The 23,314-nt window shown below is 33.9% G+C and overlaps 3 protein-coding genes across 3 annotated transcripts in view; all 3 read left to right on the top strand.

The window, feature by feature from the left end:
- The window catches only part of LOC139973996 (fibrinogen-like protein A), a 162,059-nt gene that overhangs the window by 84,109 nt on the left and 54,636 nt on the right, over positions 1-23,314 (top strand). The window lies entirely within an intron of this gene.
- LOC139973989 (uncharacterized) overlaps positions 1-23,314 on the top strand; it is a 128,673-nt gene that overhangs the window by 77,270 nt on the left and 28,089 nt on the right. The window lies entirely within an intron of this gene.
- Positions 14,521-16,713, top strand: LOC139973786 (ficolin-1-like). Its single transcript, XM_071980653.1, has 3 exons — positions 14,521-14,710; positions 14,965-15,226; positions 16,493-16,713. Exons 1-3 carry the CDS (start codon positions 14,690-14,692, stop codon positions 16,711-16,713), a joined length of 504 nt encoding a protein of 167 aa, XP_071836754.1. The 5' UTR covers positions 14,521-14,689.

Raw genomic sequence — 23,314 nt, forward strand, 5'->3', positions numbered from 1 at the left:
CACATATATGTGAATAAAGATGTTTTGATTTCAAGTGTTGTATACGCCACCTTTGTTTATATAATAAAATTGTACAGTGATGTGTTGGATTGGGATACATTAGGAATACTGTCATATATATTTCAATCATTTTCAATCAATTAGTTAACATTGTCGGAACGTTGTTTACGTTGTTATAAATTTTCTTTCGTGCGATGATGCGTGAGGGATAAGAGGTATTGAAAATGGCTATGGTAAAGTGTTAAAAATATTCCCATACACATTAACATGGAATATCTTGAAAGCCGGAATGGCTATTGAAATATTAATATCACTCAAATTCTTCTTTTTGCGTGGATTACTACGATACACACCATATGGAGCGATTGTTGAAGAATAGCCCAAACAGGCGCTTTTGTATCTAAATAATTACAAGTAAGTAAAATATTAAAATATTATTAAATATTATTACTAACACAACTACATTCAAAGTTTGGATACAGTCTGATTTAAGGTTGTGGAGTTGATGCAAATTTAAAATTTGGCATCTCCCAAAAAATAGGGACCCGATAATATTTTGCGCCTATCTAAAAAAAAGGGGTTACAAAAATAATTGGCTCAATGTGGCTCAAAATATAGTTTCCTCAAAAAAATTGCACTCTCCAAAATGTGAGTCAAAGTGGTCTTAAAAGTATCCAGGCCCAAAAATTATGCCTCAACATGCTTTTAACGTAGAAATCAAATTTGGGCCACCGGTCTAAAAACGGGTCCGGATTTGTTCAAGCCAAGATGGCCTAAATGTACGAGCTATTAACCAACAACTGTAGTCTAGGTTTGACTTACGGTTGCGGAGTTATTGCAATGTAAAGAAAAGGTGGGCCTAAATGGTCCCAAATATATTGGGGCCCACTAATTCGGGCTAAGAAATGTGTCCCAAAATACATCATATGTGGAAATATAAATCTTGGCCTACATGTGCTAGTTATTAACCAACAACAACACCCCACAAGTTTGTCTACAGTCCGACTCACGGTTTCGGAGTTATAGCAATGTAAAGATTTTTATGTTTGACCCTATTAACTCATTAATATTCATAAGGTCAGTGCAAAAAAAAAAAGATGGAGCACAACTTCTTACTATTGTACATCTACATAGAAAGAATGACGAAAAAATCAACTCCAACAACTGCCAAGTAGTCCTTGTACAGAGTAGAACATCAAACTAGATAGGAAGCCTGCATGTATTACACACACAAACTGTGAACAAGTTCAAATTGCAAATCTGTCAATTAGTCCTTTTACAGAGAATGACATCGAATTAGATTGGAAGTCTGAATAACAAGTAATATTTGACATGGTCAAGTCTCCCATGGATGAAATTATTTCGCAAAATGACGGTAAAATTAAGTTTGAAGACATTTTGCTAAACACATGAAGTGCATGCTGGTCATGTATAGTAAATAGTTGTAAAACAAGGCCCGGTTTTGGGCCCATAGATGACGACACAAACATTTCTTCCAAACAAGTTTGGTTCGCCATTATTCAAACATTACTTCCATAACATTTCAGCAGATTTGAACGACACTTCTTGGAGGATCAGAAAAGTATCTCTTGTGAACTCAAATGACCTAAAAAATATGATTGCATATCAAGAAGCTGAAGTTACACAAATCTCTGACAAACGGTCAGTCAAATCGAATGAAAAATGACAATATGGCAGTCATTCAAGCAAGGTGGAAAAAGTGACAGAAATTTCGCAGCATGCGCAATCGCCATAGCTCATCTGAAATAATTCAGCTGAGCTAGAATGATTTTGAGAACACTTTTACGTTTGGTTTGCTACCGTGGAACAAATTAGGTCTCACGTCTAGCCTTCTAATGGCCACTCGTCTCTCTTCTGCATTGTTGACTTGTTTTATAGCCCCTTGGGCCTCCCTTGCCACAAATTAAAATAAACTGGTTAACAGAAGTTATTTCAATTAAAAGAGAGGTTTGTTATCTGATATCAACGTACCTTTTTAAATGTCAAAACAAGCTCCTTAGATTCAATATCTTAATATTTACAGTCAGTATGGATGTGATTGTTACAGATAATAACAATTCAGTCAAAGCCCAGCAAAATAGCTGACATCAATCAGATGTGAGGATACTCGATTCCGCAAACAGGGTATGACGTAGGAATCATTAAACAAGGAAGTTTTGTTCATATAGCACCAACCATTGACAAACTTCGAATGTTCCAAACTGTGTTTTTTAGATATATATACATACATAGTGATAGTGTAGAATAGACAATGCAGTATATAACACGGTATAGATCCATTATACTAGTTCATGCATGTTATATATATATATATATATATATATATGTTGCATGTTATATAGTGCTGTACATGTATGCATGTTGTATGTATGTCTGCATGTTGTTTATTGCTGATTAGTAGTATCACTTCCTGTCCTTCGATAATTTTGCCTCCATACCAAAAGCGTTGTAACTGAACTAACAATATAATAGGGTTCTTAAAAATATGGATAGTACCAGCCTAACCAGGACAAGTATATCAGCATTCCTACTCTTTTCATCGGTTTGGTAGAATTGACGTCACAACTACGCACAATTACAAAAACCTTGATCATAAACTACACTGAATGTAATAAAATTAAAACGTAGCATCGTAATTGATACTCGTTTTAAAAACCAAATACATTAAAAGACATTGAATTGCAATATCATTGATGTCCTTGGAACCAGAGACATGATATTCAATGAGTATACAACCGGTTTTATGCTTCACTGATGGGAACAAGGACAATTCAACATTATGCAAATGAAGCTCACTCTACTATATATTGAGTGAAAGTTCAAGATGCAAATAGCTACAAATAATATTAAATTAGATTGCGCATGACCACTAGCCTTATAAACACAAAGGCCAATATACATCATTTTCTAGTATGAGCTGTACTTACAATCAAAACCATATTTCAAATAAAACGATGGCTTTAATGGACATCCATACAACTACTAAGGTCATTTCAGTAGGGAGTTGATCACCTCTAAAGAGAGACCTATGCCATTTGTCATCTTGCACTTCATCGATAATATTTTCGCGTGACATTTCTACAGATTAGAAATCATGGAAATGCTTTTCAATGTTTGTTTGACTGTTTTGACGATTTGGAACTCGTTTGGAACAGAAATGGTAAGTCTTTCTATTATTTAATATTTTTAATATTTTACCACTGAATATTTCCTGACTGTTTCGAAAATAACAAGTTGTGTTGCTGAGCTAACTCTGTTTAAATTAAATGATGTGACAAACTGAAGAAAAAACTTCTTCCAATAAATAGGAAAACATCGATAAAAATACCTGATGAAATTCAGTAAGAAAGGCCTTCAATTTAAAATACTTAGAATTTTTAACATTGCGAAAGAACAACAGTGTTTCGACATATAACAAAACGTCTTTAATTGAACCACACATACTGGAAAATACTAAATTAGATCAAATTGGTTTTCCATGCCTAAATAAAGTATTCTCTAATTTTTGCTTACATGTAAAATACTTAGAAGAATAGCTATTTCATACATCTTAAGCGAATTACGTTAAACACCAATTTATCAAAGTCAACCACGTTTCGTGATATGACAAGGAAATATCATTCTCTTTTCAAACTATGAGTATATCGCTCTCCACATATCCTTTACAGCACATCAGTGCACAAGGTTACCCTTCCAATAGCCAAGCCCACCTTTCTGGGGTACATATCAACACGTTCAAAAACTCCTTCATTTCATCTTATGGATTATTGTACTTAATTAGCAAGTACTTTAATCAATTTACAAATTCAAATTTCATAATTTTTACAAGTACAATAACTGACACTTTGAAATTCAATTATTCCAGTGATAACTAAAAGCTAAAGTATAAAATCCAGTATTTTCTAGATTCATAAGTTAAAATGTTTCTTCTCGTTAAATATCCAGACATGGGATTCCCTATCGATACAAACCATAGTCGGTACTTTTTGTATGGTTATGTGTTTCTAATGTTGTTTGTCTTGATTTATTTATTATGCTTTGCTTATATTTTCCTTTTTGTTATTAAATATAAACGAATCACTTGATTCTCGTCTGTATAGAGACAACTTCCTTTTGTCAGCTCTGTTATTTTGATATGATTTCCAAACAGACCCGTTATTGCTTGTCTTCGTCCAAGTTATCATTATGAATACATTAAAGCTACATCTGTGTTGACTAATCTAACGCCAAATATGTCATAATTCATCACAAAAATGCTTAAATTAACTTCAAATACAAATAGTCAACAGTTGGGTAACTACTGTGAGCAAAACTATAAAACTATAACTTCAAAGGGTGTAGGTGATCAATTGAATCAAATTTGAAGCAATGCTTAGTTTTAAGTTTGAAAATATTTCTCTAAACTATCATCCAAACGCGAAATTTGCAGCTTTACATTTTCTAAGGGAACACCTACATTTTTACTTCCTCCACATGCTCATCGATATCACTTTAAAAGATACCGTTATTTAAGTAGCAATGTTTGAAAAACAATCTGCAACAAGACAAAAAGATATTTTGATATGCATTTGAAAAACATAACAATAAAGATCACTACTTTTGGACATGCACATTTTCAAGGAAACAAGGTTGAATAACAATAAGTTTAATTAAAACTAACTGATATACACGTCAATTTAATTTAAAACTAATTTAAGGAAATTATAAAATGATATATACGAGATTAATGCTGAAAATAGTCAACTTAGATTAAACGGATTTATTGCAGAACGGATTATCAAAGAAACAACTACTTTAACACAACCAGAATAATAACAATTCCATTTCTTGTTAGCGCTACGGCTGTTTTCAGACACTACGTTGTTGCTTTATATTGCTTCCACAAAGGAATGGTACGCGATCGTTAGAAATGTCTCCTGCGATATGAGTGGCTAGCATACATTTGTTCTCTCTTTCTGTGTTTTCTTGTCATTTTATTCTTCCTTCAGTTATATATATTGTTCGAAATTTATAGTAATTATAATCACGATACTCAACTTTGTTAACTTGATAACAATAATTATTTTAACCGCAATTTTTAAAGTTGATAGATATAAGAGCAGAGGAAATGTAAGACATTTTAAAATGATAAAGTTGTTAAGAACGTCTCCTATTGAATGACTTTCTAATTGACAGTTCAATATGATTGATATCACAAGTCGAGATCACAATTATTTCCTCAATGAAAAATGTCAAAACGAAAAGTAGTATCACTTGACCAGAGGTAACTCCTTTACACCCAGACTTAATGTCCTCTTACAATACCAAGATAACGGGAAACTTCAAAGAAAGAAAATTAGATTTTGGTAGTGAATGGAAAACTTAATTGAGATATTTTGATATATCGTTACCTAAAAATAAAAAGTACAAACAATGTGCACATCTCTAAATATGCTCATATTACTATCAATTTATTAATGCAAGAAACGATAAAATGCATTTTTGTTTAACTCACTTTCATGAACATTGCACGTTTTGAAATACTGTTTCAATTCTCGTAGGTTAAAATGAAACACCTAAAAAGAATTAAATGTCGTATGTGTGAGACTTGATTAACTGTGTATCTCGAATTGACGTGTCGCGCTAGTATAATGAAATGTGCAGAAACGTGGAAGTCTAGTAAGCAGTAGTGATTTGTTGATGATAATAACTATTAATAGTCTTTTAAGAGCATTGTATAAAAAATAATACTGTTTTTTTACGAACATGATCTTTAATTGTATAACCTAGAAGAATAAACATATTGGAAGTCGCTTTCCAATGCCATAGACGTTACTTATACGTTTACGTTTGTTTGATAAGACCTTATAAATTGCCATTTTGGTAACATCTGAATTACCTCTTTGAGTCATTCGAATAATGTAAAATAATTATCAGTGTTGTTATTAGTTTCGATTTTCTCGTTTAATTCTTTGAGTTGCAATACTAATCTCTAAACAGAGCAATGTGAAGTCTGAGGGAAAATAATAGTTATTTGCATAAAATTATACTCAAAATATATTCGTAGCAAGATGTTTCCTTAGTTTTTGAGTCCAGACAACTAGTCACACCACCAAACCTTTCAAAACCATATAAATGCCTCTTCAAATAAATCAATTTCACTGAAAATTGTATGTTTTCATGTATTAAATCAGTTTGTTACATTGTAGTTTGTAATATAGGCCATATTTTGGAAAAAATGCGACAGGCAAATTCACAATTTCATTCTATCATTAAAATAAAAATGAAAATAAAGGTCATATAACTAGCAGAATAACTCAGTGCAGATGCAGAGAACATTTCTAACACAACGATAACATGATGCTCATTCTGGCTGCTTGCCTTATATAATTATACTTTTCCATTTTCATTTCAATGTCATGTTGATTATGAATACCTTAATGCATGGTTTATTGTTTTGTCATTTTTTTAATTCAAATAAGGATAAATCTATAAAGCCCCAAAAAAGAGTATAAATAATACAACATAATTGGAGCAAGAACATTTCACCAAAACATATGTTAAATTTTTATTGAAAATCCTACTTTTGACATAATCTAATTCACCAACATTTAAATGACAATCCAATGTGATGTTTTTGTAAAACTTTGGATTATTACAGGCTAGGTCATTGTATAAAGAATTTAAATATTTTACGTATATATATATTATATATATATATATATATATATATATATATATATATATATATATATATATATATATATACAATCGTGAAAAAATAGTTACTAGGTGATATATAAAATTTGGAAATAAACTACTTCGAGAAAGACGGTTTTTCTCTAATTTATTTGTAAATTCTCTAATCACAAATACCGTAGATTACTTTAATTTTTACATAAGATACTCCATAAAGTCGTGACGATCATGTAAACATACTTGGTTTTGGCAAACTAGGTAACGCTTAAAAATTTCAATTTGAATACAGGAATTAAATGTAAAACTAACGCGAAGATATTCTCATGTAGGTCGTCGTTCATAGTTAATGCCCAGATTTCCCACTGAAAATATACTCTATCTCTATAACATGTATACGATGGGAGTAGTCACCGATCCCCACCCACACTCTCCCTCTTCGCTGTTCTCCATCTCTCCCTCCCTTCAACCCGACTTGCACCTTCCTTTCGTGTTAACATGTGGCTGGTCGGTGTAGTACAAACCTTAACGTTTCGTGTTTCGTTTTAAATTAACATGTGAAATATTTCAGTATACAAAAGGAAATACTCCTTATAATTAAGAAAACCCATATATGATAGACTTTTTTAAATTAAACAATATCAAATCTATTACACTGTATTTAAATGTTTTTTTTTCTAACACGTTGCAAAAACTAGAAAGTATTGTCATAACGCTTATAACTACTCCATGTATGGTAATAATTCGCTTGAAAAACTTTCGGTTTACTGATATGTTTAAAGATACCTAATTAAATTCCTCCATTTGATATTTTGTGGCTATCGTTCAAACGAGTAATGTATACAAGAAAAACACAATATGTGATACTCAACTTACTGTGATAATAAACACAATGTTGTATACAGATAGAACAGTAACTTCTCACACAGTGTAGTTCGTTCATTTTCCTGAATAACATTACGATAACATAAATTGTTGGCTATATTTCCAAAAACTCGTTAACGTTGTTTTTATGTGCCATAACGTACTTTTACCATATTGCATATATCGTGTGAATGGTGCTCAACCAAAGTTGTTTCGGGAAGAATATTTTTTGTCGTCATGTGAGGATCCAGAACCGGGCCTTCTGTAGATTTTTCAGTTAGTATGAAATGTGGGCCACAATCATTATGCAATGATCATGGAATTTATTATACAAACGTTTGGTATTTATGACCAATATGCGTTGTAATGTAAGTAGCAAAATATCATCCATCTTAATGTCCCTGTCATTTTGGGATCTAATTCCACCTGTGGGGACTTGATCAAGTCAAACATTTCCTTGTTAATCAGACTTCCAATCTAGTTCGATGTCATTCTCTGTAAAAGGACTACTTGACAGATTTGCAATTTGAACTTTTCCACAGTTTGTGCGTGTGTAATACATGCGAGAATGACCTATATTGTTGGAGCCGATTTCGATTTCTGCTCTTTATTTTTTTCTCTGTGGTACGTCGATTGTAAACAAGTTGCAGGTCCTTCTATTATTGAATGTGTGCAATTTTGGGTCAGCACGATTCAAAAGTGATATCCACAACATTTAGCAGGTTTCGTGGAAGAATACCTTTTTCTTAAGTTTTCGTTATAATATTGCATGAAAAAAAGCTCCTCAGTTTCGATTTCGATTAATACCAAGTAGTCACTGTGCCAATCAGCTGGTTATATATACATGGCGCATATTCTGAAAGATATTTAACGATCTGACGATATATCGATCTGTAAGCAAACCATAAAGGCCACTTAACGATACATACATACCGGTTGTCGCGGATTAATGTAACTTTCACCAGTCTGTCCGCTGTATTATACAATTGAACACATCATCATAATTCAAACTGAACTTACCCGATGACAAATATTTGCCCTTGCAAATATTCTTGGCAAGAATACAATAACTCTTTGTACAATCAAACTTGTAAACACTGCATAGTCGGACCTACTAACAAGGCACCGCGGTCAAACTTAAGTAACTTATTTTAATATATGTGAGAATTACATTTGCGTATTACAATTTGTTGCCGGTGGCTCCGTTATACACAATTGGAAGTAAAATTTCTTAGTCTGAATACGCTTATATATTTTCTACATCATGGCAACATGTTCACCAGTCTGGCCGCTGTAATATGCAATTGCATATTTAGAATAGTAACTTAACGTATGTGACTATACGTATATAACTACAATAGTAGCATATCAGTCCTCCGCTGAGATTAAAAGTTATAACACGTTATAAAAGTTATAACAAGCTGCAAGAGTATCATGGATGCAGTATGTTAAAACATCAGTGACTGGTGAAAAGATCGTATTTTGGAAATCAAGTTTGCGTATCACAATTTGTTGCCGATTGGTTTACGAAATATTTCACACACGAAGCACTTGCTAATTTTGGCTAGGCTTAGTTGTTTGTATAGCCGGCTAATGGAATGACATAATTGTCTACGGAGATTAGAAAACCGAAGAACATCGCTTTCGTTCTGTTAAACGCAAGGAGTAGTTAAAGTTCTTAGCCGGGATATGCTAATGTCTTTTCTACATTAAATTGGCTTATTCATCACACGATGTCATTTTTGCTAATAAATTCGTGGCTTAATTTGAAGGCAGTTTGTATCAGACTTGCAGCCTAAGTGTTGAACATAGTTGGTCAAACAGAGTAACGAATAGTGCAACAGAAGAAACAGGAAGGATAGGCTTGTGTTTTTCCACAAAAAAATGCTAGCACACATTTTCATGCATATTAACTTGGTGGGGAATATGATCGTTTATTTATGACAGGACTCATGTTATAGAGTATGCCTTTTTTCCCGCAAATAAGAGTTAAACAAGTTGTTACTGAGTTGAGTTGTAAATACGATCATAAGCCGATGATATGTTTGATACTCTATATACTAACGGATGATTTAAGTGCAATTTGACCTTCATTCTGGGTGTTTAAAACTATCGGTTTCGGTATCGGGCCGATATGGGATTGACATATAGGATATCGGCCAAAACCGATATTGTCGATATCGGCACAACACTAGCAACAAAGTTATTAAAGAGAATCTTAGCCGAGCTTCTGCCGCACTACTGCATTTTTTTGATTCGTAAGGTATAAATATCTGTGGCTATGAACTTACCTTACTAGTAAATTGACACCTTTCAAATCTCAGAGTTTAATTGTGCACAGTAAGTATCAAGACACGGTAACCTTATTCCAACAATACTAGCTGGGACGATGTTACAGATCCTTACGTGTTATTAATGACTGATAAACACAAATGCGTTACAACATATTTCTGAAATGTTCTTATTTCAAAAAATAACTTGAACAAAGAACATCTGTCTGCATTAAGCAACAAAGCTGTTTAAGGAAGCAGCCAGCTATTGCCTTTGTTCTTTACTCGAACTTACATATCATGTGCCAGAGTAGCTGTAAAACCGGAAAAATGCCGATAATCTAATGTTTCCTGGAAGAAAGTTGTACTCTGTAAGTGATCATTGACCTGTCAATTCGATATGGAATGTAGACAAAAAAAAAACATCATTAAAAGTGGTGATACGGAGAATTTACCAAAGTTCAAATCGACTAAATTTGTTTTAAGCTAACATATTTTGGACCAGTTTGCGAAATGTTCTTTCTTTTCCTCGAACTGTTTTCATTAGACATTGACATTAGATTTAATCTGATCCTGCTTAGTGTTGACTACATCACTCTTTATGTCTTGTAATGCATTCACTAAATGTATTTTATTACACAGGAATTCGTTGGTGCCGACAGAAGATCTTCAGGTAGGTGTAGTTGTTATGCTATATGATTTAACTTTTGATAAAAAGTAACCTCAGTAAGCTATATCACTTATGTATTACAAATGTAAACACCTCAGTTGACCAACTTTAATGGCTGGAAATGTTGGTTCCTAAGTGGTCGCTCTAGATGTGTTGGTTTTCGATCTTGTCGACATTTCCAAACAACTTTTATGAGATTGTTTCTCTGAGTCGTGTCTTGTCGATCTTTTCATGTCCAATGTGCTACATCGATAGTTTTTCATGTACGTTAAATGAAATTTGACTGTTTTCATTAGTCTTTTGATCTGATATGGATACGATTGATAGCTACGAAAACATTTGATTTAAATGGTCTTTGAATTTTATGTTAACGTAATTATTTTCAAAACAGTTACATATGAGAATCCAATCACGGTTACCTTATTTAATATTAGTCGCGATATCTTTCTCTCTACGGTAGTTGAGTAATAATTGGCATAAAGAATAATCTATTACCATAACTCTCAAAGAAACAAAGCCATGTTTATAACAATTGGCTCAAAATGCTATTTTCGTTAACTAATGATTTTGAAATCGCAATAAAATGTTAACATTGTATTACTTTCCATTCAGGTTTTACATACTTTGTTTTTCAACAACCTGCGTATTCGAGAGATTGCAGAGAAGTATCGACTGCCTGTTCCCCTACCCATAATTCATCTGAAGTGTACGCTATTAAACCAGATGGCTATCCGGAACCGTTTGAGGCGTACTGTGATAATGGTCTTGATACTGGTGGATGGACGGTATGCCATAGTTCATTACTTGATGTCCCATGTTCAACTTTAACTAGTTTTAAACAAATTTACTTCAATTTTGCTTACAGCAATACAAAGTGATGTAAAAAAAAAATCAAATTGAATCTTTTTATTGAAGCAAAATTTGAATCAATTATTTTTATACATTTTGAAATTAAGTCCAGTGTAGTTCATCTTCCAAGAAAACTGTAAGCCTTTTAGCCTACACTACAATTTGAAGATATATATATATATATATATAAGTTCTAATTTCTGTTACAAATGTTAGCAACATATCCCTTGCGGTAGGGAACGAATAATTAATTTGTAATAACGTCCTAGTTAACGCTTAACTTCTTTGGTATTCGTCATAGCTATTACAGCGCCGAAGATCAGATTCCGTCAATTTCAATAGAAGTTGGAAAGATTTCAGAAATGGCTTTGGCTTTCTAGGGAGTGAGTTTTGGATTGGAAATGAGAAACTTGCATTCTTAACAAATCAAAAGCGGTACCAACTGCGAATGGATTTTGAGAACGTTGCTGGAGATACTTACTATGTAACATACGACGAGTTTCGTATCTCAGATGAATGGGGGGGATTATCATATATCTAGTTTAGGTACATTCGAAATATCAGATGGTAAGTGTCGTTTACATTCTTATTAAACATAAAGCCAAAATAAATCGTATTTGTTTATTAAATGTCGAAAGTAAATGTGCATAAACTGAAAGGTTTATTCTGAGAACGAATTGATCTTTTGGAAGTAAAATTGACATGTCAAACATTTTTCTTAGCTTGAATAAACGCCACAATACATATAGTAAGAGTTTACATAGAGTATGCCAGCGAGTACAATGGTGCTAAACTACATATAGTAGCGGTTACAACATGATATGATATAAATGATATGTTGAAATATTAATATTGCATTAATATCTATCTATACTAGATTTCGAAATGGCCTCCTATAGCTGAATTGTGATTACGCACTAACTACATTACTGCTTCGTACTCAACACTAACCTTGGTTCTGAACAGGGAACCGTATCTAACATGTGTACAACAGAATGTTTACACTTTTACAGGTCCGTCTCCCAGTTTGATCAAAACAACCAACGTTGTAATTAATAATCATTGTTGTCAAAAAGTAGTATAGTAACTCCGCGGAAACTCGGAAACAGAAGTAAGCTATAACTATATGGTTTCAGACCAGTTGGAGTATTATTACGGAGTATTATCTCGTAATGTTGAATAAATATTAACATAAAGTTGAATAAGGAACAGTCACTTCCTGATTTATATTGTTCTGTATATATTCGAACTGTTTCTGAATGTGTGTTTTTTCCTTTAACCTTCATATAAGAATGACATGAGAGGGCAGAATGATAAACCTATTCTTTCCCACATGTCATATTCTTCGTTTCTCTATCAGGTTCATATCATTTTAATTTTATTATTTCCTGTTCTCTAGGAATAATCCCTGAATGGTGTCCAGCTAATGAGATATTTAGCAATGAGACCTGTGAGAGGACTTGTGGTGACCCTGACTCTTGCATCTCGGCTACATCTCACCCAGAAACAGAGCAATGTATTTGTGTCGGTGATTATCTGATACAGCAAGAGCGATGTATCCCTCTGAACCAATGCAACTGCTTCGTTGCTGACAAAGGAGGTGTATTAAGGGTCAGTACGGCTTTTTCGGGGCATTTTAAATGCTTTCCTCTTCATATATTGTTTGATAGCTACCTTTTTATAGCGAATCCGGAAAGCCTGCTTCATCCGAGTTGGCTTCAAAGACCGCATCTAAATTTCTTAAAGGTTCCTACCCTTACCTAGATCAATCGATAAGAAGTTTGAATTGACCACCCTCAGTTGAAACCTTATACCTTTCACTGTGAATTGATATTTCATTTTTTTTTGCTGAATATCTTTAATTAGGAAGGCGAGTTTTACGTCAATTCGAGTTGTACACGAAGATCAACTTGTAGGAACAACCATATTATAGAGGCGAGTTACCAGTGTAGTGATCAGGCAACCTGTGATGAAAGGAGCGGTGTCCGTAAATGTTACTGCAATGAAGACTACCAAGGGGACGGAGTGACATGCACCCACAACTGCTTCGTTGCTGCCAAAGGAAGTGTATTAAGGGTCAGTACATTTCTTTCAGGACATTTTAAATACTTTGCTCTTCACGAATTGTCCATATTATTTGAAGCAAACCTTCAAATAGTTAAATTGTCGATTATCGCAATATATTTACAGTAAACCGAGTGGCGTGTGCATCGCGGTTAGGCATGGATCATGGACCCCAATTCCGTCGCCCGTGCAGGCATATCTGTCAGTCGATTGATGTATTACATTTAGAAGGGATTGATAATACTACTCATACGGATGTGCATTCCCTCAGAAATGTTACATAAAAAGTCATTATTTACTTTTTAACCCAAAGTCTTGCGATTAGAAAGAATTGTAGCCTAAGTGTTAAGTTGAGATAAACCTTTCAATGCAACATGTTTTAGCTACTTTTTTTATTTTAATGGCGAATCACTATGTCGAGAACATTGGAGTTGGCTCTAAATACCTCATAAAACTTGTTTACAGTTCATACCCTTTGCTACAACAGTCAGGCAGATGTTGAATTGGTTATAATTCATATATTAGTTTTTTCCCCCTCTGAATATCTTAAATTAGGAAGGCGAGTTTTACATCAATTCAAGATGTACACAAAGATCAACTTGTACGAACAACCAGATTGTAGAGGCAAGTTACCAGTGTAGTGATCACGCAACCTGTGATACGAGGAGCGGTGTCCGTAAATGTTACTGCGCTCCAAACTACGAAGGTGACGGAGTGACGTGCACCCACAACTGCTTCGTTGCTGCCAAAGGAAGTGTAGTGAGGGTAAGGTATTTTAAATGCTTTGCTTGTAATTCATTTAGACCTAGCGAAAGAACATAGCATGGCAACGCAACTATGATACACCCAGAACGATGAACGTTACCAAATAGATTTAAAACGCTCATGACCGTTTATTAGTGTTAATCCAGTGTGTCATCAAAGTCGCTAAAAATGTAACAAATTAACATATGTTTTACTATCTTTGGAATATTTCGTCTTACATTTATCTGTCCAGGAAGGTGAATCATACATTAACACTGACTGTTCCTTACGAATAACTTGCAACAATAACGTACTCACAAGTGAGAGGTACAGTTGTAGTGCAGACGCAACCTGCGAGGAGCGGAATGATATCCGTAGATGTCACTGTAACGAATGGTTTGAAGGTGATGGTGTTACATGTACCCGCAGTGGACCGAGAGATTGTTCTGATCTATACACAGCGGGTAGAAGAAATAACGGAAAATATACCATTTATCCTGCTGGAAGCTCCGGGTTTGAAGTTTTTTGTGAAATGTCTAGTGGTGGATGGACAGTAAGTTTTTAGCCATTGACAAACAAAAGCTTTCCCATGTTAAACTTTTGTTTTCTCATATGACAGGATTTCGTTCACTAACATTGGAAGTAAATCATTCAATTATTTAATTAAATTGATCCATCTTCCTTTCAGTTTAAAACAAATTGGAATATTGACCTTCACCAATTAATTTCTCTTACTTATTGTAGTACAATGAGACATTTTATACATTACTGACTTGCCATCTATAAACTAATTGATTCTCTTTGTAGATTTTGCAACGACGTTCAAGTAGATACGTCAGCTTTTATCGAAACTGGAATGAATACAAAAACGGGTTTGGAATTCCAACAGGAGATCATTGGATTGGCAACGATAAAATACACTCATTGACAAACCAAAAAATCTACCAACTTCTAGTAGAAAAGACAAACCCGGAAGGATCAACATATCATAGCCGTTATTCATCTTTCAGAATCAGTAACGAGGGAGACAAATACCAACTGACATTGGCTGGCTACAATGGAAATGCTGGTTTGTATTATGCTAAATGTCAATCATACGCAGACTTGCAGTTATTGCGTTATATCATTCTAGCATATTACCTGTAGTCGTAATCACACTACATGATTTGTACTCGCACATATACTCAGGCAATGGTTTAATTCTAGTGTAAATACTAATGTAGAGCTGTATTAGACATCGAGCTTAGAGTCCCGTGCGCATTGTTCAGTGTACAGTTGCTTTATACTTTAGCACGTGTTGGTAAAATGATATATTGTTGTAACATCATGATATATCATATCAACCACACTCCTTTATAGTTAGTAGCATCTGCTTTCCTGCAATTTAACCCAGACCCTGTCTAGCTTAAAACGTAAAGGAATAATAACCAGTCTGGAAACCTAGGAATTGCTGCAGCATTTCAGCTTACTTTGTGATTGAAATATGTTATTAAACAGTAACTTAAATCAATTTCTTTAAGAACGACTTCATCATTTCCAAACAAAAAAAATTAAGTTTCATTTGATCATGAAATACTTGTTCATTACATTGATTGAGAGGCCAATGATATTACAACAATAAAAACAAAAGTATCAAATAATTCGGCCATTTTTTGAAAAGATCAGTCGAGACGTACTGTATGTGTAACATTCTTGAAGTGCATCACTTGCCGTATTTCTTATCGTTAGAAATGTTTAATCATATGGTAAACTATCAGTTTGTCGATATCAAATGAAAGTAATCCGTCAGTTTGAAAGTTAAGAAACACTTTATTTCCCTCCCCCTTATTTGAATACCTAGTATATATTGAACAATTAAAACTATATATTTTACAAAATGCCAAAAGTGAATACTTCAACAAATGCACCGTTCACATTTCTGCTAATCTGTCAAACACAACTATATTAATAATTACTATTTGTCGAAGGAAAAGAAATAGTAATATAAATACAATACTGATATTAAGAAGCATATTGTAATAATTAACGATGTTCTAAAATGAGGTCACATACGAATTGACAGAAATTGGAACCGCCCCAGTAAACAATCGCAAACTTGACACCTTTGTTCAATTTTGTAAACTACATTAGGATAATTGAGAACTCGTATATGAAACCACAATAATATAACGTAAGCCCAAACTTAAACAAACAAAACAAAAAACGCAATTATAACCAACAGCTACAGCAAACGAACCCAAAGTGACTTAAAAATGTCCAGTATATATAAAAGGAAAAGAAACTTCGTATCTTACAAGAAAATACCTTCATTCATTATTCGCTACTTTCCTTACAGGTAACAATGCTATGGGAGCAAATTCAGGACATCGATTTAGTACGCACGATGAAGACAATGATGGATCGAGCACCTTCGACTGTGCAGAAAAACACCGAGGTGGCTGGTGGTATCCAGACGATAGTAATACGGGCTCTACCAACAACTGCTACTCATTCAGCGACCGCGTTACTAGATACGAGTACTCTGTCTGTTATTACTATTATTGTTATTATTATTAATGTTGTCCTTCTAGTCGTCCACATTATCAACGCTGTTATTATTATTCTAGTGGGTACTCCAATCTCAACGGCGACTACTCGTCCAACGATTACCGCGGTATCTTTTGGAAGAATCTTCACGGTTCTGATTGCGGTATAACAGCAACGACATTGAAAATACAGCCAATTTAATGATCAAATTAGTGGATTTGAAGTCTTCAAGGTAACAAGTTCGGGAAACGGTTGGCGAAAGAAAAAGAAGTACATATCGAAGCTATAGTAGAAGTTTTTGATTTGAAAATGGAAGTGAAGGAAAGAGACACTAATTAGCCTTCCAAGGTAATACTATGTTATAAGGGAAAATACTAAACGACGGTTAACCATTGTACCAGTGGGACAGCCAGCACAGAGAACTCGATGGTGTTTGATAATTGTTCGATAGTTTTCGATAATTGCATTGGATTCAAAACTTGTCTTTTAATATGTTATCAGTAATAATGGCACTGAGGATACTATAAAAAGATGCAAATAAAATATATTAAAAAAATCAGTATGCTGACTAGTTCTATTCCTTTCCAGCTGTTGCGATTATATTGAATAAAAGTAAGTGACAATGTCATGACATCGCCTAACTATCAACGACATCTTATACGTTTCGATGTACTTTCACGGATGTTTATGTAGTATGTGTAGGAAATCAGTTCTACTGACATAGTAAAGCGCAATGGTATATGCAGAAAAAACAAAACCAACCGAAATCAACATAATATGTGCCCTCCTTATTCCTGAATCAATATCCTTATTTGGAACAATTATATTAAACATTTGCTTTCGATAATGAAAGAAATGTTTACATGCACACGAAGTTGGTCATATATAACCAGGGTTCTGGGAGACTCCTTTAGTCAGATATATGCCAAAGGTACGTATTCAACCAGACTCACTAACTAACCATTACTCTGCATAGCTTTCTTTCTCACCCATCTCCATGGAAGAATATGATGTAGTGCCTGTTCATTTGGTCATCTGATTGATTGTCCCGACTATAGAAATGATCGTTCTCAAAATTCCTAGTTAAGTGCGATATACCACCTGATCATCCCCATCAACCCCAGCACGTATTTAAAGCGTACTGCTGTGTTTGAAATATAACAAATATGAGTAATATTCCGGCATGAATCCCCTTGAGATTTACAAATTCAAAGGTGAGAGTCATTTAAAAAATTTCACAGAAATAGGAGGGCATAGGTGGGAAGGGGAGGGGGCACGGGATGACAGTGGCCTTTGTATTCTGACTCCACATCCATGGTATTTAACAACAGATAATGGAGTTTTCTTGATTATTCAAAGAACTTGCGTTTTTTCGTTAAGATGACAACAATGACAAACACGTGATTTTCAAAGTGAAAAAAGGTACACTTTGATTTATGGAAAGTGGTCCTTTGTCGGCCCTTTTGTAAATATTAGATCCTTGGTTTTTCTTTCTCGTTGCAGGAAATAAATTGTCGCACTATTTACGACCTTGCGGGTAGTTCGTAAAGAGGGCAAAACCACAAGCCAGACGAGATGAGTAATAAAATAACACATGGAAATATCTAAACTACCTTGATATCGAAATGACATAACGAATGGATAGATGTAAAACTGGCAAAACATGTTATTTACTGAAGTTTTGTTATCTCTTGCAAACCTTGGAATTTCCCTCTACTACCATTCTCCTGAATACATGCCAAGTAATTTCTATATTGGAAGCATGGGAGTAAAACTTGAGATAAAATAAATCAAAACATTCAAAAATGAAAAGGAAACAAGTGCGTTCTTTATAAATATAACGAGCAATTGTTAGAAAACATCACATAATCAAAGTTGAAAGAGTGGAAAGATTATAACAAAGGCCCTAATGCCTATAGTTTTCACTGACAGCAATCCATCCTCTCTTGTCAGCACCTACACCAGTGACAATATGACTCGGATATTTCTGAAATACCATAGCTTTGTGTTCATTAATGGATGCTAATTACTACAACGAAAAGAAAATGATATTTGAAATAATCTATGGTTGCTTTTCCCTTAATATGTTCAAGCAATATCAAATAACCTAGAAAAACTATTTTAAATGAAGAAAGAGATGAATAAACTGACGTATTATCCTCATCCATACCGTCAGATAATTGCTGGTTCGTATTGACAGAATCGTTATCATTTCACAAATATTTGGTAATGTATATACATGTAACTTCAAATCGGCTAAAATATAGAGAAAGAGATTGTGGATGTAACGCCTTCGCACCATTCAATTTCATGGAGCTAACATTCTTTTTAAACGTTACACGTCGACGGTGAACAGATAACTTGGAACCGTTACGCCCTAATTTTACGAATGATCGCTACGTCTTTTCCTGTATTCGGGATTAAATAGTATGTTCAGTGACAAAGGCCATCAGATCAGTCGTAGTGACTACGCCAAAGGGTATCCGTTGTATGCCTTCGATGTGACAGCTGACCTAGCTAGCGGAGGCGACTTTAATCTCCGAAAGGGTAATGTGCGTCATGAAATGCAATTTGAGCACGCCCTGACCAGAAGTGTGAGCGTGTTTGTATACGTTGAATATGACGTTTTGATAGTAGTGGTTAAACTCGCAACGTATTCATACACTTTTAACGCTCTTTTCTAAAAGTGTCATTAACACAAAACAATTAAAAAAAGGAGAACCGGGAATAAATTGGGTGGCAATTTTCGTTAGGGTTAAGCGAATATATTTTTCTTTTACTCCTTTGGACCTCTTATTTCTGACATTTCAAGTTGCTAGAATTATTTTAATAAAAAGTGTGCGTGGTAATCAGGATTCAACTATTCGTAAGCTAAATGACGGTAGCTCTCATGAGACAATTGCGTATATTGTCCTTTGCATAGTCGAGACATTTTTTCTTTATATTTAAGGTGATATTTGAAAACGGATTCATTTCTCCCAATAAATCCGAAGTCACGAATATACGCCTGAGAGGGTTGTGGATTGATACGGGGAATACCAGCCATCTGTTATGGAGCTGTCTGTGGTCCTCTCTAAAATCCCTTTGTTGAGGGTCTCCCGTCAGAATTGGAGACTAATCTTGACCCATCTTACAAAACAATTGATGGTTTTAGACGATATCATGACATCCCATGGGAACGATCAACGCATAAATGATTGGTTTTCCAAAAGAAACTCAGCATGAAAATATGATGTTAATAGAAAGATATCGTGAGAAGTATTTCCATGAGCTATATCACAATTGGTTTTTAACTGGCAAAGGAAACGAGTAATATCACACATTACATCGTGTTATTTAAAAGCCCTAGAGACAAAATCCAAGTCTCAAATTTGACAAAACAGATTCATCCAGAGCAAGTCAAAAAAAGGCAGGAAGCCTTTGCAGATGCTACCAATGAACCAAACGGATATAGATATTCATCGATCTAAAGCCTTATACGCCCACGGATTTTCGTCTTCGTACAAACACTTTCCACATAAGACCCAGTATGCTTACGTACCCAAGTGATCAAAGCAAAGCAAAACATGATAAAACACAGACGCATAGTTCTTAAACTCTCCTTTGCGAACTGTAGCGCTACCATAACATCAGCATCACGTCGCTTTAGTAACCATGCCTGTGAAATGGTTTGTTTTTATCAAATCCTACTCATCACTGTACCAAATTATCAATATATGTACGACGGTGGAGTAAACGACACTTGAAAATGATAACATCTTTTTCAACTTATGTTAGATTACACATTGACAAGTTCACATTAATATTCATTTTATATCCTAGTTTTCAATAACAATAATGGTTAGGAACTGCATAGGCTACTATGTAACCGAAATAAATACATAGAAGAAGTGGAAGAGAAATATGAAGAATACGAGAGAAAGTTAAAAACATTCCGACAACGAAGTATTATTGAATAAATGATTGCGTTAATATTGGCGAATTTATATTAAATATTGATCAACATATATTTGAAGCAACTATAGGGGACTCTTCCAATTAAGCGTACTCATATAGCCAAACTGTAAAGTTGATTATGTAGACCCATGTCATGATTTTTTCCCAGTAAGTATAATTGTTGAAAAATGGAACATCTAGTCAATACCACATTTTTATATTTACTCTAAGCCCGTCGAAGGTGTTGATTTTCTTCAATAATTAACTTAAATGGTGGAGAGAAAAAAGTGTTGGAGCACTAGGGTGGGGTTGGTTTAACTGTATATGTTATTAGCCTAGGTTAAATATAACCCGGTCAGCATGTAACAACATTTACATCATTACAACACATTCGTGTACATAATGTAATTGTAAGGCTCAACGACAAATAGAATAGTATATATAACACAAGAACATTACATGTGTCTTAAAAGATAACCTAAGGTAGCTCTTTCGTTGTGATATTCTATAGTAAAAAAACAAAACAAAATGAGTGTTGAATATGTTTCAATAGCTATTGTCGTTTTCACGATATTCACCTTTAATAATTGATAAATCTTAAGCTATACTTGACGTTAATGCATTGTTTTAACAATCAAATAACACAACCAAGTGTTGTTTTTTCAACTTTATATATGCAACAGAAGGCCTCATTACTTTCAACACCAACGGTCAAATTTTTAACACATTGTCAAAATAAAATCTGATGTTTTTGCCCGATTGAGTTTTATGTTGCATCTGGGGAATCGACCCAATGTCGTTCTCCTAGACAATATAGTGCAGTCACTTTAATTGATCGAACTCAACTATGTAAAAGGGTTAGTTAACACTTCAACGAAGAATCGATATACACACTGGACTAATAATAGTGTTTGTTAACACGCTACAATATACCAAATTCAAGTTTGATGTACACATTTAATGTACCATTGTACCATAGTATCACTATAATTGATAATAATTATTCAAAAATCATGTTAAATTGTGCGTTTTCTTTCTTGACATAATATCACGTTTAGGCTTGAAAACTTGTTTATAGGTAAATGAGTCTTTTTGTCGAAAATTCTCCAAATATCCTCTTTTTATTGTTGCATCAGAGTATATTATTATCATAATATTTAATGAAGTGTAGGTTAAATGAAACACAATTTGGTCCACTATGCACTCATTCTTAGTTTAATTATTAATTGTGTTTGAATAATACACAACATTTAGGGAATTGTTATTTATGTCATACATAGACAAACGTACCAAGTTGCTTATTTTTATAACGTCAGAGGTTTTTGTGCTATTAAGTCTAGCAATTAAGTATATTAAAAATATTTTTGATTGCCCTATCAACGGAATAAGCTATGAAGCTGTGAATTGAATCAATGTGATTAGTTATGCCAACATCCTATGATATATTTTATTTAAAAAGGCCTATGTGACTTTACGCTTTAACAATAACTCGTAAATTTTATGGACGAAGTATTGAATCGCTTTATTATGTACTTACTGACTAACCTGCATTGGGTAAAAAAAAACACTGGTGACAAAATATGAGACCTGTTTGCAGCTAACGAAACAGCTATTTACTAAACTTACCACGATTAATCCGTATTAGGGATTAACACTACCACTCTCACGAACACGAACAAAGTAAAGTGGTTATCTGGAAAGTTATAACAACATATACAACGTTCCGACAATGTAATATAATTTTAAAAATGATTAAATAAAAAATAAAGGATATTTCTAACATATAGGTCAAAAAATATGTTTGAAAAATCGCTTACCAACTCCACGTCGAATATTTTATTACCAAATTGCTACCAGTAACTCAAGTGATCTTGTTGTGTTAGAAGGTGGGACATAACACAAACATAAGCAGGTGTAAATATTCTAAACGTCTTTGGAATGGTAGTTCTTCATATTGATGGAGAAAAAAAATATCAGTAACAATAATGGTTAGGACTTTCATAGGCTACTCTGTACAGTAAAATTAAAACACTTAGACAAAACGGGAGAAAATGGTGAAGAACACGAAAATACATTTAATAATATTCCGACAATGAGTTATTATTGGCGAATTTTCTTAAATATTGCTAGAAAAGTGTTTGAATAAACGCTTATCAGTTATAAGTATGAGGTGATGGTTGTCCTATATGTCACATTGACATTTGACATATAGACCGCCTACTTCCTTGTTGTAATATTACAACTAGAGATACTAAAGACATATGTATGTATGATTTTGACCAAATCATCATGTACTATACACCCATCGATATCATTCAGTGTAACTCACGGCATATATGAGGGTACAACCGATTGGTTGTAAACATGTTAATACAGTGTCACACATATTGTCTGACACAGTAACATTTAATGTGATCTCTTTTAGTAGGCTAATAAAAGACTTCACTCTGATCATCTGTCACCACATTCCGAATACAACCCTGTAATCACAACTAGGTCATATACCTCTACTAGGTTATATGAAGAATGGGGTATGCAAATGATTTATCACAAGAAGTATGAACTACGATTTCTTGGCACATATGATAACGTTTGACAATATGCAATTGTCTTATTGTAGTAAAGAATGCAGCGATGATTCGTCATAGTTCATGATGTATTTCCTTGTGGTGTCATCATATCGAACACGTGAAAC

This window comes from Apostichopus japonicus, chromosome 9, assembly GCF_037975245.1.
Source record: "Apostichopus japonicus isolate 1M-3 chromosome 9, ASM3797524v1, whole genome shotgun sequence".
NCBI lineage: Eukaryota > Metazoa > Echinodermata > Holothuroidea > Aspidochirotida > Stichopodidae > Apostichopus > Apostichopus japonicus.